Source organism: Zootoca vivipara, chromosome 5 (assembly GCF_963506605.1).
Source record: "Zootoca vivipara chromosome 5, rZooViv1.1, whole genome shotgun sequence".
Taxonomy (NCBI): Eukaryota; Metazoa; Chordata; class Lepidosauria; order Squamata; family Lacertidae; genus Zootoca; species Zootoca vivipara.
In genome coordinates this window covers 58,530,975-58,547,095 of record NC_083280.1, presented here as the reverse complement: position 1 = coordinate 58,547,095, position 16,121 = coordinate 58,530,975, and the positions used below count along the sequence as shown (strand labels likewise).

The 16,121-nt window shown below is 39.3% G+C and overlaps 1 protein-coding gene across 8 annotated transcripts in view; it reads right to left on the bottom strand.

Moving 5' to 3' along the window:
• Positions 1 to 9,381: 9,381 nt before the first annotated feature.
• Positions 9,382 to 16,121, bottom strand: part of PTPRE (protein tyrosine phosphatase receptor type E) — a 103,222-nt gene continuing 96,482 nt past the window's right edge. For all 8 annotated transcript variants that reach the window (XM_060274825.1, XM_060274827.1, XM_060274826.1 and 5 more), the window contains one exon: positions 9,382 to 15,771. In XM_060274825.1, coding sequence (XP_060130808.1) covers positions 15,697 to 15,771 — 75 coding nt within the window. In that variant the 3' untranslated portion in view covers positions 9,382 to 15,696. The remainder of the gene's footprint in view (positions 15,772 to 16,121) is intronic.

Here is a 16,121-nt window from a genome sequence, read left to right as displayed (position 1 = left end):
TTACCTGCGAGTAAGCGCCTCTGAACTCAAGTCTTCTCATTAGACATGGTTATGAGGGTGCCGTCAGTCCTCTGTTCTGAGGTGCTGCTTAAAAATAGCACAACAGGGTGGATATAATGATAACTTTTGAGTGCTTATGAAGCAGCTGAAGAACTTCCATGTAGAATGATTGAATTTTAAGAAAAAGAAAGAAAAGAACAGCCGGCTTTGCATTTCTCCCCCCCCCCCCTACCCTATTTTCTTTTTCTGAAAATGGAAAAACTTACCAGGTGCAGATACACACACACTAAATTAATGGAGGACCACGCGGGGAACCACCCTCGTGACTACACAGGACAGGGGTGTGGCAACTTGAATGAAATATGGGGGGGGGGAAACAAGCACCGCTCAGCACATGACGCGCCACGCACATGCCCATCAACTGGGGGGGGGCAAATGTTTTACGGGGGAGAAGACCCCTCGGTCCCTAGGATTTTGATCCTATGATACAGGATCTGGCAATTGCCGTTCCACACAACTAACTCTCAAGTTCTCCAGTTTAGCATCTCTTTTGTGGGCAGCCCTTCCCAAGCCCATGCAACTGCTAAAGCTTGCTTTTCACCTTCCCGACTCCCATTTCTGAAAAACCCTTCCGCCTGTGCAGTCCCACTGTACACCTGCTCTCATCTTCACCCCCATGTCCGTGCCCCCCCATTTTTTGTGCAAGATTGCTGCAATAGTGACATTCTGCAGCTTTTCAATCATACGTAAATGACACGTCAGAAACAATTACCGGTAGCTTCACAGATCGTGAAGCTCCCTTGTTACTTTACAGATCCTGAAGCTGAGGCTCCAATACTATGGCCACCTCATGAGAAGAGAAGACTCCCTGGAAAAGATCCTGATGTTGGGAAAGATTGAGGGCACTAGGAGAAGGGGACGACAGAGGACGAGATGGTTGGACAGTGTTCTCGAAGCTACGAATATGAGTTTGACCAAACTGCGGGAGGCAGTGCAAGATAGGAGTGCCTGGCGTGCTCTGGTCCATGGGGTCACGAAGAGTCGGACATGACTAAACAACTAAACAACTTTTACTTACAGAGAGATACGTCTAAAACATACCTGGTTCAAAACACATTTGAAATTTTAGCTCAGAAAGGAGAGTACGTGTAAATACATTCTACATTTAAAAAGAAATGCTTTCTACATTTATGCAACCGGGGATGCATGGGAGTCTTCTGAATTTCTAAAAGTAGGAGTTACTCTCTTTGGCATTTTAACATATTACCCTCCCTGCTACCATGAAATACTGGTGCTTAATATAATTACAATATTTTTCTATGACTTTGTGTACTAGTTTGACTTTTTTCTTTTCTGTTTTCTTTTCTTTTTCTTTTGCAACTTAGGTTCTACATTGTTTCCCTGGACAAGATATGAATGGGAAGTGAATGGAAAGTTGACTCCTTTGTTACTTAGTTTCAATATTAATCTAGTTTGGGAAGCTCCTTCTGATGCAGTAAGTGAAAGTGGCGCTGAGAGAAAAAGTATATACTGTACTCATAAGCTTAGGCTTTCCACCAAAATAGAAGGAATGTCCATCCCAAAAGAGTCTTAATGCAAAGATCTTAGTTTCTTAGTTTCTGGTCCAAGGTGTTAAAATTAGCCTCTTGAATCTCTACCTTTAGGCTGGCTGTTCTAATTTCATCACGTTTCTGTATCTTTAAGATTAACAGAATCTTAAGAGCTAGCTTGTGAGTTAGCTTGTCCAATTTGAGAAGGTTAAACTCAGTTGATGGATGTTGTATATATTTTGGGTGTTTGCTTGCCTAATAAAATATCTGTTATAAGTTACTACTGTACATCAAATCTGGAACTTCATGCAGAACCAGGAGTGAAATAAGTTGCAAAAAAGTACTATGGAATATTTGAGGGTTCCACGTCCTTTATCTCTCTCAAGTGAGGCAGTTGAGGAATGCAAAAGGGATAAGGGATAAATTTCAGGATAACAAGAAGGGAGAAAACACTGAAGGGGGGTGCTGCTTTAAACCTTCCACCCCTAATTTACTAAAATTTATGCTTTTGTTTAAGGTTACCATTTTCTTCCCAGTATCCTCCATCTCTGCTTTACTCAAACTTCCACCATTTTAAACCACTGCTTTCTGCCTCTCATTGTGCCTCCCTTCCTTCCTCACTCCCATGCTGCTGTTGTGCAGCCTGCCTTCACTTTTGCTCCTCTAGCCTGCCCTGACTTCATTCAAATCCAGGTTTGTCATGCGGCACTGCAAGCCTCCAGTGGGGGCTGTTTGATAACATTCTTACATTTATATGATATACTGTACGGAGAAACCAATCCTCCCTCCCAATTAGGCTTCCTGGAGCAGGGTTTCTCCCCAACCCCTCAATCTGAATAAAACCTGCAGTCATTTTGATTTCATATCTGTATCATCTTACATTAGTCTTGCCTGAGCTGCTCCCACTTCCACTTTCCATTATGTCATCAGATTCAGAAAAGCAGAAAAGAAAATATCAAAAGCAGATGAGGAAAACTGCTTTAAAATTTTAAAGCTGCCTGAGATAGTTATAGATTTAAAACTCTATACACATGAATGAAAAAAAATGAGTACGTACAGTGTATGCGTAGACCTAAATGTCTTTGAGTGTTGAGGAGAGGAAACAGGATGCTCCACCCATGGCCAATAATGTACTGTATACCGTAATACAGTACATTATGGGGGTGTTGACCTTTAAAGCCCTAAACGGCCTCGGTCCGGTATACCTGAAGGAGCGTCTCCACCCCCATCGTTCTGCCCGGACACTGAGGTCCAGCTCCGAGGGCCTTCTGGCGGTTTCCTCATTACGAGAAGCCAAGTTACAGGGAACCAGGCAGAGGGCCTTCTCGGTAGTGGCACCCACCCTGTGGAATGCCCTCCCACTAGAGGTCAAAGAGAACAATTACCAGACCTTTAGAAGGCATCTCAAGGCAGCCCTGTTTAGGGAAGCTTTTAATGTCTGATGGATTTCTGTATTTTAGAATTTCTGTTTTTTTGGAAGCCGCCCAGAGTGGCTGGGGGAACCCGGCCAGATGGTCGGGGTATAAATAATAAATTATTATTATTATTATTATTAATATTGTAAACTTTTTACACAGACTTTTTACAAACTCTATGCATGGTCTGCAGAAGTGCTGCCCCATGCTGTATGTCATTTTTTTCTGCCTATTTAATTAAGGGTAAAGGTAAAGGTACCCCTGACCGTTAGATCCAGTCGCGGACGACTCTGGGGTTGCACACTCATCTCCTCTATAGGCCAAGGGAGCCAGTGTTTGTCCACAGACAGCTTCCTGGCCATGTGGCCAGCATGATTAAGCTGTTTACCTTCCCGCCGGAGCGGTACCTATTTATCTATGGTACTTGCACTTTGACATGCTTTCGAACTGCTAGGTGGGCAGGAGCTGGGACTGAGCAATGGGAGCTCACCCCGTCGTGGGTATTTGAACTGCTGACCTTCTGATTGGCAAGCCCTAGGCTCTGTGGTTTAGACCACAGCGGGGTACCTGGGAGTAAACCCCACTGAACTCAATAGGACTTATAAGGAACTTCCTTGCCCTGCTTCACCCTCACTCCAGACATTTTGAGTACTTGAGTCATGTGAAATCTAGTAATTTCTAATGTGAGTATTGTGATAAGGTTATTTTTTTAAGGGGAGGGTGTTGACATACCGTCTCCAAAAATAAGCCATACCCAGAAAATAAGCCATAGTGATAGGCAGTTTAACCTTGTAGGTGAAACTGTACCATACTTAATTTAAAAATATAAGACATCCCCTGAAAATAAGCCACCGTGGTTTTTTTTTGAGGAAAAATAAATATAAGACGGTGTCTTATTTTTGGAGAAACACAGTATACTTGCCAAGGGCACAAGGGACCCTATGTAAACCTCTGGGTGTTTGTATATTCATGATTTAGTAAGGAGGTGATATATGTATGAATTATATATATTTTTGTGTAAAAGTAGTTGAAACTGAAAATTAATAGTATATACATTGCAGTTTATATGCTGCATATTTACTTACTTCCAGTAGTTTGCCTTGGTAGAATATATGGTGCAGTATCAAGTTAATAAAGTTTTTGCAAGCAGAATATATACACAAAGGAAGCAAAGCCTCGGCAAGGTCATACTTTCTTTTCTGCTGCAGGGCATAACATTTTAATATTTAGATCTTTCAAAAAGCAAAATCTCTTGACATTTGTGCTTTGCTTTTGTAATTTTTATAGTTTGCCTCATTTGCTGTTTTCATGTGGCTATGATGTTTAGTCACTTCAAATGTGTTGTAGTTCAGTGTAAGCAGCTTTGTTAAGGTTAGCTTCGCTTTGGAATTAAATTACTCTGAAGTGGCAAAGCTACTGGCATGATCCAGTTTAGGCCATCCTGACCCCATTAACTTGGGAGTAAGCTAAGCCCCACTGAATCCAGTTCCCATTGGACTAACCTCTTGACTAAACATGGTTAGGATTGCAGTGTAAATTCGCCATTAGATTACAGTATGTAAAGTCTGAGTAGTCAACTTAGTAAAACCTGGTTATTCATGAAATATTGATTCCTAGAAAATGAGCAGATGTTTTGGCAAAGGTGTACATTTTAAAAAAAATGACTTATAGAACAATTTCCTGATTACATTTCAATATGATTGAGCTAGATATTGAAGACTATTGGGGGGAAACCCTACCTTTCCCCCTCCTACCTGAGATTCCTGTTTGAATCATGACTTTTTAGAGATGCTAGATTCCTTTTTGTAGTGTTGAAATAAAAAATAAAAAAATGGGTAGGCCTTGGAACTTGTCTAGTCTCAGTAATGTTCAGCAAAGCTGAATATAATGAGACTTGTATCTGGAAATGCCACAGGCAGCATGTGTCATTCATATTTCATTGGTATTTTATATTCAGACATATAATATTTCAGTCCCAGTTATACAGATACACCGTGCTGGAGTTACCACTGTGTCATGTGCAAGGGTGTAATTGGGTAAATAGCTGACAATGTATATCATTTTATCTTGATGGACTTGCTCTTTAACATGCTTTTGGAAGTTGCACTTCTGAGCCAGTTATCAGGAACATCACAGTAGGATATTTTATTGCATTTCTATTCCATCTTTTCCTCCAAGGAGCTCAAGGTGACATACATGTTTCTCCTCCTCCTCATTTAATACCCACAACAACCCTATGTAGTAGGTTTAACTGAGAGGCAATGACTGGCCCAAGGTCACTTTGTGAGCTTCATGACTGAGTGGGAATATGAACCCTGGTCTCCCAGGTCTAGCATGTAGGAACAAGTCATTCTGACCATACAATTGTAATTATCTGAATTATATTTTCACATATTTTCAGTATCTCAAGAATGAGGTACATGCCAAGACTTGCTGCATAGGAGTGCACTCAAAAGGAAGGATTTTCTGCAGAAATAATGCTGCAAAGTAACTTCACTATAGTTTTACGGTATTAAAAAAGAAAGAAAGATACCAAGCCTTTAGCTCAGGATTTTTTTTACCAGTATGTTTAGACTTACAGATAAGTGAACTAAGTTTATAAGGAGAGATACAACTAATGCCAGCATGGTTAATGAGGAGAGTCAGGGAAGCTATTGGAGAAGGCTTCATTCAGAAAAATACTTCCTTTTTATTTTTATTTGCTTCCTTTTTTGTTCTCATTTGGCAAAGGGAGCACAGGCCCTTGGGGGGGGATGCAAACAATAAGGGATTTAAAAAAGAATTTGAGGAGCAAATTACCAAAAACATTAAAACCAACAATAAAAAGAGGTGAAATAAAATGGAGACCAGCTATGGAGGTAGTCCTCTTATTTGATTGATCTCCTTCTACCGGTCCACAATAGAAAGTGTCCTTTCATACTGCATCACGGTGTGGTTTGACATCTACGGATAGGATGGTGAGGGTGGTGAATACAGCACAAGCTATTATGGGCTAGTGGGCGTTTCCAGATTCTAGGTGGGTGGTAGGGGTTGTATGGCAAAAGCTGAATCCTCCTTCCATTGAGCACTGGTGGGTGGTAAGGAAATTTTAACATCAAGAAAGATGCATTAGTGGGTGGTAGGTATAAGAAGGTTGACTACCCCTGGGTTAGAGAGAAGTATCTATCCTTCTCACATGTACTAGAACCTGGGCCATCCACCAAACTAGAATGCTGAAAGATTCAGGACGGACAAAACGAACTATGTCACACAGCACGTGATTAGACTATGGAATTCATTATTGCAAGATGTAGTGTTGACCATCAACTTGGATAGCTTGAAAAGGACATTGGACAATTATGTATGGAGTAAGAGCTATCATGTCTGTATTACTTCCACTGTCAAAAGCATATGCTTCTGCCTATCAGTTGCTGGGAGAGACTGCTGTTGTGCTCCTGTCCTTCTCAAAGACTTCCCACATGAAACCATAGCTGGTTGTCCACTATGAGTACAGGATGCTGGACTAGATGGGAGTTGGTCTAATATTATTTTATTAAGAACTCTGTGTGTTTTCATTTTTGAGAATGAGGGGTCTACATATTTTATTTTCTAGCTAAGGACAGTTACTGGCATAAGCTATAGCCATTTATTTTTTCATTTTAGATACCGTATCTAGATAGTATAATCTGAATGCCAGTATTTGAGGAAGGTATGGTTTATCAGTAACTATTTCATAAAAACTGCATCAAAATTATTTATTATTTCTATTTGTAAGACACAAATCAAAAGCTCAGAGACATGATTCTTGCATGCATACATGAATATGCTTTATAAGCAGTTCATATTAAATTCAGATTTAAAGTCCTTTCAAGTAATTGATCTATCTTTCTTTTAAATGCTAAAAGTGCAAAGTGTTGCAAATTACCTGGGGAAACAGAACTCCAAAACATCAAGATATTTTATTTGATGTAAAAAATGGTAACAAATTGTCGAGATTTTTTCCCTTTCAACTGCCTTTCTCCCACAAGAGTTTTGTGTTTTATTAGATCAAATATAATATAGAATATTACTTTTACTAATGTATTCTTTTTAAATACACTATTATCAAAGCCATAGAGGATGTTCAGAAAACAGACTACAAATCTCATAATGAAGTCTGCCACTGCAGTTTCAAATAAAACTATATAGTCTGGGTAGTAGGAAATCTTGGGAATGATCCCAAAAAAGTCACTTATAATCCAGCTACGGCAGTCTTTGTTTACACCTGAGTTCTGGCAAAGTGAATACATGTATGCTAGACTGGATAATCAAAAAATATGCCAACTCACAGGTTTTCAATATTCAGAATCAGACTTCTAAAAACAAGATCTCAACAGGGCCAAATTGTTCCAAGTTCTAAGCACTGACATCCCACATAGTCAATTTTATAAGCTTTCCCCCCATAGTCTCTGGAATTAGGTTACCAAGAATTAAACAATGAACTGTCAGAAATGAAGAACTTGCTCATGGGAATTCACAAGTAGTTTTCTCATGGTGATGGCAGATCTGGATTTCAGTTATGTGAGACACTATGCAGTTATCTACTGCTTGGTGAATGAAAGAGGATTTTTAATCTTTTTTTTAAAAAAATCTTCCAAAATAGTTGATTCAAGAACTTCAAGCAATGGGCTCTGATTGATAGCTGCTATATATGTTAACCTCACAACAGGGATGTAAATGAAAATTGTAATTTTGTGACAAACGTGTGTGTGTGTGTTTGTGTGTGTGTTTTCATAGAATTTAGACGCTCCTTTACAATGGCTATGACTAGCTAGCTACTTCCCATCAGACCCCCCCCCCCCAGAAAACAGGGTTCTATCCAACTTAAAGCATGATGAAGGTAATCTGCACTGTAAGAATTTCTGGATCTTATTGGGTGGAGATCTTACAGCAGGATCCTATTAGTGAAAGTAACATTGGACAACTGTGGATGGCCTCAAGGCAGGACATTTAGGAACATTTGGTAAATTAAAATACCATAGAATGGTTTTGATATGAGTAAAGAAATTGTTAGTCCAAATAAATGGTTCTGTCCGTTTTAATGCTGCAATGAAATATCATCTAATTAGATTATATCTAATCAGGATACAATCTACATAATCCACATAGCTGAGATATCAGTGGTGTGTGCCTTTGCATTATAGAAAAAAGTACTCTACTAAATCCAGAGCTGTGACTGAAGCAAACTAGGACATGGTCTACACATAAAGCAACATGAGGGGAGAAAGAATGCTGAGGAAGGAGACAGGATGCAACCATGTTAAACTATCCATGGACACCCCAGATTTGAATGCTCCAGTATATTAAAACACCCTGCAAGTAAAAGCAGCATTACCAGGAAGAATGGTTCTAGCACAGCTTGTTCCCAGTTGTTTTCTACTCATGAAGGAGTTTTGCACATAGGGAAGCATCAGCGGTGTAGGTAGCTGCCTGGCTGCCCGGGACGGCAAATCCGAAGGCACCCCGACATGCGCATGCATCGCGCATCACATGTGTGTGATGACATGCAGCGCAGCGCATGCACGCACAGGAAACCCCGCAAGCAAGCCGCGGAGTGAGGCAGTTGGGGTTTCTCCATGGTGGTGGCCGCGTCACACAGCGGCAGCCGTCAGAGGTGGTCAGCCCCGTCCACCCTGATGCCCCCCGCCCAGCCTGCTGCCCGGGGCGGCACCCCCGCCCCCTATTACTATGCCACTGGGAAGCATTATAAATGTGACCACCTATTTGTAGTCTGAAGTGGAACACTGCACGTAACACAGGCAGCACCAGAGAGGAGTAAGGGAGAGGACATACTGTCCAGACACTGCTGGATTCCTTTTGTACTTCTTTCAAATGAAAGATGTTTTAACACGAACGTATAATTCTCTTTCAGAAATCTAATATAGGCAACAGAACCATCTCTCTTGGCACACACAAAAGTGCACCATGTCCTTTTTATGCCATTCCCCATCACCACCACGTATCCGCTCCTGCAGTCCAGTGTAACTCTCCCATGTGTATGCATGTGTAGACAAGGTCTAAAATGCCTGCCACTGCTATATTTGTTTCAAGGAGACCAAAATGCACTGCCCAGGGAGATTACATTTACTTTTGTATAATCCATTGGAACAACTGAGAATAATGATTGCTTTTATTCAGATTACTTAGAATAAATAAGCGTGTTCTGGATGAGAAGATAAATTGCTGTTGCAAATTAATGTTATATGTATTATGCTTCATTTTTAACTCTCTTTTTTGTCAGAACAGTGCTCTGAGTCAAATAGCTACAGATTTTAAAGTTCTGGGAAGTAATTTAAGTAAGGGATTTTATGTCCTTTGCACTATTGCTGTATTTAGTTTAAATGAGCAAATAGTAGATGAATGAAATTAAGAGATTTAAAGAAAGAAATGCAGCCTGAAAATAAAAATGAAACCTTGTTCTTGCATCAGAATTATTAGATCTTGCGATTTGCATATACAAATAATTCAGCAACATTCACTGGCATTGGAAATACAGCAAGATAAAATTATAAATGTAATAAAAGAAAATATCACTGTATAATACATACATATATTATAAAGATCTTGACATAAATTAAATATAGTTTTGCATATACAGAATAAGGTTCAGTAGCAACATACTAAAAATGATACTGCGTAATGAAAACATTTTCAAATGCTGGAAACAAAGATGTTCAAATTCCTTTAGAAACCAACTCATAAAAGTCATTTTCAAAACACTAATCAATACAGCAGGCATTCTTCTGTTGGGACTGATTAACCCAAGCCATTAAGTATCTACTTAGTATAAGATTTCAAAACTTGCTTGCATCAAGAAATGCTTTCCACACTGAGTTGTCTGCCAAGAACTATGTTGTGTGTTACAGAGAATTCTGGAGTGCATTGAGTCACACTCTTAAATTTGCGTAGTTAGACTAGCTGGCCCCTATACAGAGCACATATGTCCCATAGCACCAGGGCTGTTTCCAGGATTCTTTGGACCCCATGCAAGAAACAGCAGGAGGCCTGAACACGCAGAGGAATGATGCAGAAGCGTGCACTCACACAGATACACATCCACATCAAATACAAGAGAGTGCACACTTCATGCATTCAAAAGAGTACACGAGAGTTCAAATTGTGTAGGGTCACAGGGACACAATGCTGCCCCTGCCCCCAGTAATCCTCTGCATGCTTCCTACTCCCAACCTTTTGAGCTCTGAGCACAAAGGTCTGCAGGGAATTTCTGAATGCAGCTAGAATATTGCTGCAGATATTTCTGCTCAAACCTCAGGAGAGGAGAGAGTGGAGATGGCACACAGGAGGATACTGGAGGCAGGGCTGGTGCACACACTCCTGGACTGTTTCAAGCTCAGGTGTTCTTTTGAATGCATGAGCAGGGCTTCCTCCAGTATCTTCTTTTGCTCCTAAGCTCCATGCAGAGGGCTAGCTGGCTGACTAAATGGGGCGTGCGGGTGGGCTGCTTCTAACAGAAGATGAGTCGAGAGCACAGAGCGTGATCTGCCTGATGTAGGATCCACTACTGGTAACATGGGAGACCTCAAGTGGACCAGGCAAACTGTGAGCTTAGGCTCTCCCAACTTCTGCAACAGTGCCAAGGAGGGCTCTGCAAATCCTGTGACAATCAGGGGAGCAAGGAATCCGAGCATAGAACGGAAACACCTTGGCTGTCATACAGCCAACAGAAGGCCAAGACCAGAGTCTTCCTCTCCCCACACAGCTACATTTTCCCACACACATTAACTGTTTGCATGCCTGTGTGCACACTGCTCGTTTGTTTTCAAAGCAATTTTATGTATATAAACTATTAGAGGGGCCCTGCCAGATTTTGCTAATCCCTGGTGCCAGGCCTGCAAAGAACATGTCTCCCCAGCTGTACTTTGCAGGAAAATATCAGTAACGAGTGATAAAATGCCTTTTGGTTAGCTGGGTTACAGTTCTTTATCTTGCCGTTAGTCCTTGCAAGGCATTAAAAAGCAGATGCAATAAAGGGAGTGCTGGCACATACTTGTGGCCTGCTCCCTCCATGCATTGGAGGGCAAAGATCTGTAGCCAGGACGTTGCTGCATTAGTGCTAGCTCTCCACAATTCAGGTCGCTGGTTGTGCAAGGATCTAAATCATACTGGATCTACAGGTGTATAGCAGATATCCAGCATCATGAACGGTGGAGCTGGGGAGTTGACACACCTCCCCTCACGCAATATAATCGCATGAGGGTTTTAAAACGCAAATAGAGCTATTGTTGACTCCCCGATAAATTGATAAGGAACCCCGGGTTTCTAGAAACATACTTCGAAAAAACTGCTTTAACAATATTACTATTTGTGGACTGTTCTGAGTTAAGCATGTACTTAAGAGCTTTGGCAATCAGTGTCCATTGTCACGCAAGACAATAAGTTGAGTCACATAGTGACTAGTTATGCAGATCAGAACATATGAATTTCTAATCACTGTTTGGCATTTATTAATGCAATCTCATGCAATGTAAAAAAAAGTGAAGTGTGGAAACCCATAAATATGTCTGTTATACCATTGTACGAAGTATCACAGTCTTATTTGACTAAACACCTTGAAGTGAAAAACAAGCTTTCTAAAGTTGCAATTCACCAACCTCATAAAACAAGATTAGTTGTGATTAAAACTGATTTGGCTGGGTTTAGCACAGTATTTCCTCAACTGTGGCAAATCTTGTCATCACCAAATGGGAGAACCTAGTAGAACTAGGTTTTCTGAAGGGAATCCAACAAAGCCACAGAGAAGGTTTTGTGCTTCAGATTACTTCAGAGAATTTAATCCCATGGAATCACGTATCTGAAACTATTGAGTATAGGAATTATTCCACGTTGGGGGAGGAAAGCTGCTCATTTGGCTCCATTTTAAGTGAACTCATATTAGTATTACCAAAATGAGCCTCACCCCAAGTATTCTGGCTTCACTTGGATAAATATAAGAAAAGTTTAAACACCCCTACTTCATTAATGAATTCCACTATGTGCATTTCTGGCCCACATCTTACGTTTTTAAATATTGCTTTACAGAACAAGCAACAAATTAAGAGATACTATGGATACTATTAGAAATATTATCTATTAGATACCATTAGAAATATTACCTAATAATTACTTCCTTCCCCCAAGGCAGCATTTTTCTCTACATCTGGAAATGACTTTGTTTGGATAATTTAAAAAGGAACAACTGCAATGCTTTCCCTTAAGCAGATTTCACAGTCACAGCTATGGTTGCTGGTCAGAGGTCAAGGAAGGGGTACTGGACCAGATACTAAGAGAAACATGGAATTCCAGTGTCATGGATAAGGGAACAGCAGCTACCTATGCTACTCTAGGTTTACTGAGAGCTAGGAAGTGGGAAATTAGAAGAGGGAGACTAAATTGGTAACTGTAAAGACTATTTTTGTGTTATCAAGCTGAATAAGAAACTTTGGCTAAGTGCAGAGAGGCCATTAGTCAAGGAGCCAAGAAAACTGAGGGGACATATTCACTGACACCAAAAATGCCTAAAGGTGTTACTAATTTCTGGTAGGCAAAAAACTCAATACCAGGACTAGCACATGTCTCTATTGTAACAAAAGTAGAGATATTAGGAAGAATATGATTGTGGTTTTGCCATACCTAAATAAAAACCCCAGTATTTTGAAAACAGCAGTTTCCACACAATTTGTACTACGGTACATTAGAAAGTGTCTTACACTCTTAAAGGCTCTTGGAAGCAGCTTCTAAAGTGGTGGGTATAAACAGTGGGTTGTTGTTGTTGGGTTTTTTTTAATAAAAAAACACACCTATCTTCATCTATTAATGTGCTCACAGATTTGGGTCCATAGTGTATTGGACTGTTGATTCCTTACATTTTGGAGTTTGGATTTCCAAACTTATTATAATAGAAAGCTTATTTTACATTCAACTCTTAACCAAGTAATGGTGTTTGCTTTGGGGCTTAGAGAGCTTAACATCAATCACCTCTTACAATAAATTCTATTCATTAAGTGCATAACAACTGTATATATACATATAGATTTACAGAAGTGCATTACTGGGAAGACACAAGCAATAAAATGGCAGTGCTTTAAAAACAGTGTGCTTATAGACTAACCTGAACTGTTTTCAATTAAAAGTCAGTAAGTAAAAGACTCATGTGGACACCGTGCAATCCTCTGAAAAGCTAAAAGTATCCACGTTCCAGTCATGTATTAAAATGAACATCGATTAAAATAATGCAGGAGCTGAAATGTAATGACCAGGTTAAAGTCTACATAGTTGTCAATAAGGCTTTCCTTGTTGTATTAAAAATAACACCAACGAACAAGCCCAAACTATTGCATATTAGACATTTATATACAATTTATGCTTTTGTACTTGTGCTCTTTAATTTATGCCTTCTAAAAAGATGGGAGCAATAGATATAAAATGTACTGTGTGTTTTGTCATTTGTCTCCAAAGCTAGTTTTGTCCAGACCATGACATTGCCACACGGGGCTTTATATATTGTCACAGCCATTGTGACACTAGGAAGCAACCCTTCGCACAAGTCTGTTCAAAACAAATGGGTTTTGTGCCCTAACAGTAAACGGTTTGTTGCACACCAACAGTCCAAACCCAAATTTTGTGGGCACTCCTACATGTCCATACTTCATTGGCTACACTACTGGGATAGTTCTGTGTACTTATACTAAGGGAGAAAATTGTGAATTCATAGGTCTTATAGGAGGTCTGAAAGCATACTAGCATTGAGGAGTACCACACCATTTGTAGAGAGACAATCAGGACACTGTACATTCCCATTAAGTACCACTGACATTAAAGGATCCCAAGTGTATTTATCTGTGTACTTAATTGAACGCTAACACCACTATTCTAAGGACTTGGAAGTAAATGTATTGACTTCAGTAGATGCTATTCCCTGATTCAACTAAAGATTTGTCATGACTATACTCCATTGACACCAGTGAAGCAAGTTTGCCACTAATTACTGAAGTTGTGTTGCTTTCAGTAGTGCTTAGCCATAACTATCTTAAGCTAGATTGTTTTAAATTGAAAGTATATGTTTTCCTTTATATATTTGCTTTCTATCTGGCAATATACCTTTTTGTAATAGCAAGAACAGAACCTCTTTCTTTTCAAAATACAAAATAGTTTCAAAATATTGATTAATTAACTTACATTAAATATGTTACTTTATGTTAATATTTCTTTTAAAAAATTATATCAGGTTAAATAACTTAAGGTGATCTTTTAAGATTATTTTACTGAATTCAACGAACTCAGTATTTGCATTATGGTGCTAAGTTACAGCTCATAATTATAACAGAACTATCTAGAGAATCTTGTCTTCAAAAATAATTATATGTTTTATGGTTTGTTTTTTTTGCTAAGGTTCAAAATCTTAGACTGTTGCTTGTAGAGGATTCATGTACCATTATATATAAGCCACTGAATGAGTTGTGCTTAACAGGAAGAATGCTTTAAAAATACAAAAAAAAGCAAACAGATATAATTTGGCTATTGAACGTTAAGATTAATAGTTGTGGAATATTAACCAACTTTCTAGAGCACCTCAAATAGTGTCTTCCCCAGTCAGCAGTTCACATTAGCATCAACAGGTTTACATGTGGAGCAAGGTGCTGATGAACATAAAAGCTTCAAAACACCACTACAACCAAAAAAGAGAATACTCTGCAAATACTGAGATGAATGCAGCAAGCAAATGCATATGCTCTTGGGTGGCCACACTCATTTCAGTGGGGTGTACACAGTGTTTCCTAGTAGCATGTGGCCATTGTGTGGAACTTGCTCTAAGAGAAATAATTGTCATGTGCATGAATTTGGATCCAGCCTATTCACTCTTATTCCTCTGCTTTATAAACACGGGTTATTTTATAAGTCATCTAAAAGTTAAAAACTAAAAATTAAAAGGCATAATTTCATAGATGTTCAGGGGAAAAAATGTGGGTATGATCCAGCAAAACCAAGCATTTTTGAAGTTCCATCAATGTATTTTAAAAGTATTTATTTCCTGTTCTTCGATTGACTCCCATCCAAGGGGCTGATCAGGTCCATGCACACTTAGCTTCAGCAGTGCTGCAGCATCAAGTGCTCCCAGACCATTAACTGGACTCCAAATCCCATTAACTTCAATGGGAAAAAATTAAGCATAAGCTTAATACACCCACTGAAATCAGTGGGTATTGAATATGCCTAACATAGGCTGGATTGTGCCCTATATTCATAATAGTTTATACTGTGATATATTGTACACGGCCATCTGGTATGCAAAACTTTAAAGATCACCTTGATCCAGCTTGGGGAACCAGATACACAGACACAGCCTTTGCACACATATCCCCAGCTGAATGGGGTGTCACACATGCAAAAGTGTGCCACATGTGCAGCTCCCCTATTTTATGTGCTGAAGCTGCACATGTTGAGCATTTCAAAACTGTTTGGCTGTTTGGGAGGGAAAGTGGGACTCTGGAATCAAACAGGTTCTTCAGGTTTTTTTTTTAAACTGTTCCGTGCATGCTCCTTTGGATCAGAGAGTGAAAGTCTTGAATAATTTATACATCTAAGGAGGCATTCCGAGCAAGCCAAACATGGTAGTATGTACATTTAGAGTTTTTAAAAAGTCAATGGAAATAAATTAACATGATATACAAATCTCTGTACAGATGATTAAATTAATAATAATAAGGCAGGAGTTTTCACTTGAAATTGGCATAATCAGAAAATATGTCAATGAAATCTTGTACCACTTTGTAGCAGAATTCATATTGTTCCTGAAAAGAAGAAGAAGAATACATTTACTCTGATGAAAAAATTCTCTGAATCATAACAATTCCAGTGAAGCATGTTTAACTCTAAACTGGAACATAATCATATGTAGCATATCTCACAGACAACATTTTTAATTTCTTATCCTGTTAAAACACTTTCTTTTTTGCAGGTTGTAGCATAATTAATTTTAAAATATAACTAAAACAACAACAGCTGGTTCACTGAAGAAGCAGACTTTGAATGAGAGGTGGACAGTGAGGCCAATGGGACCATTTAAAATAACCATAAATCCTATCAGGAATCACTGTCAAATAAAAAAGTTTCCCATTTACTTTTTCATTTTAATTAGTTA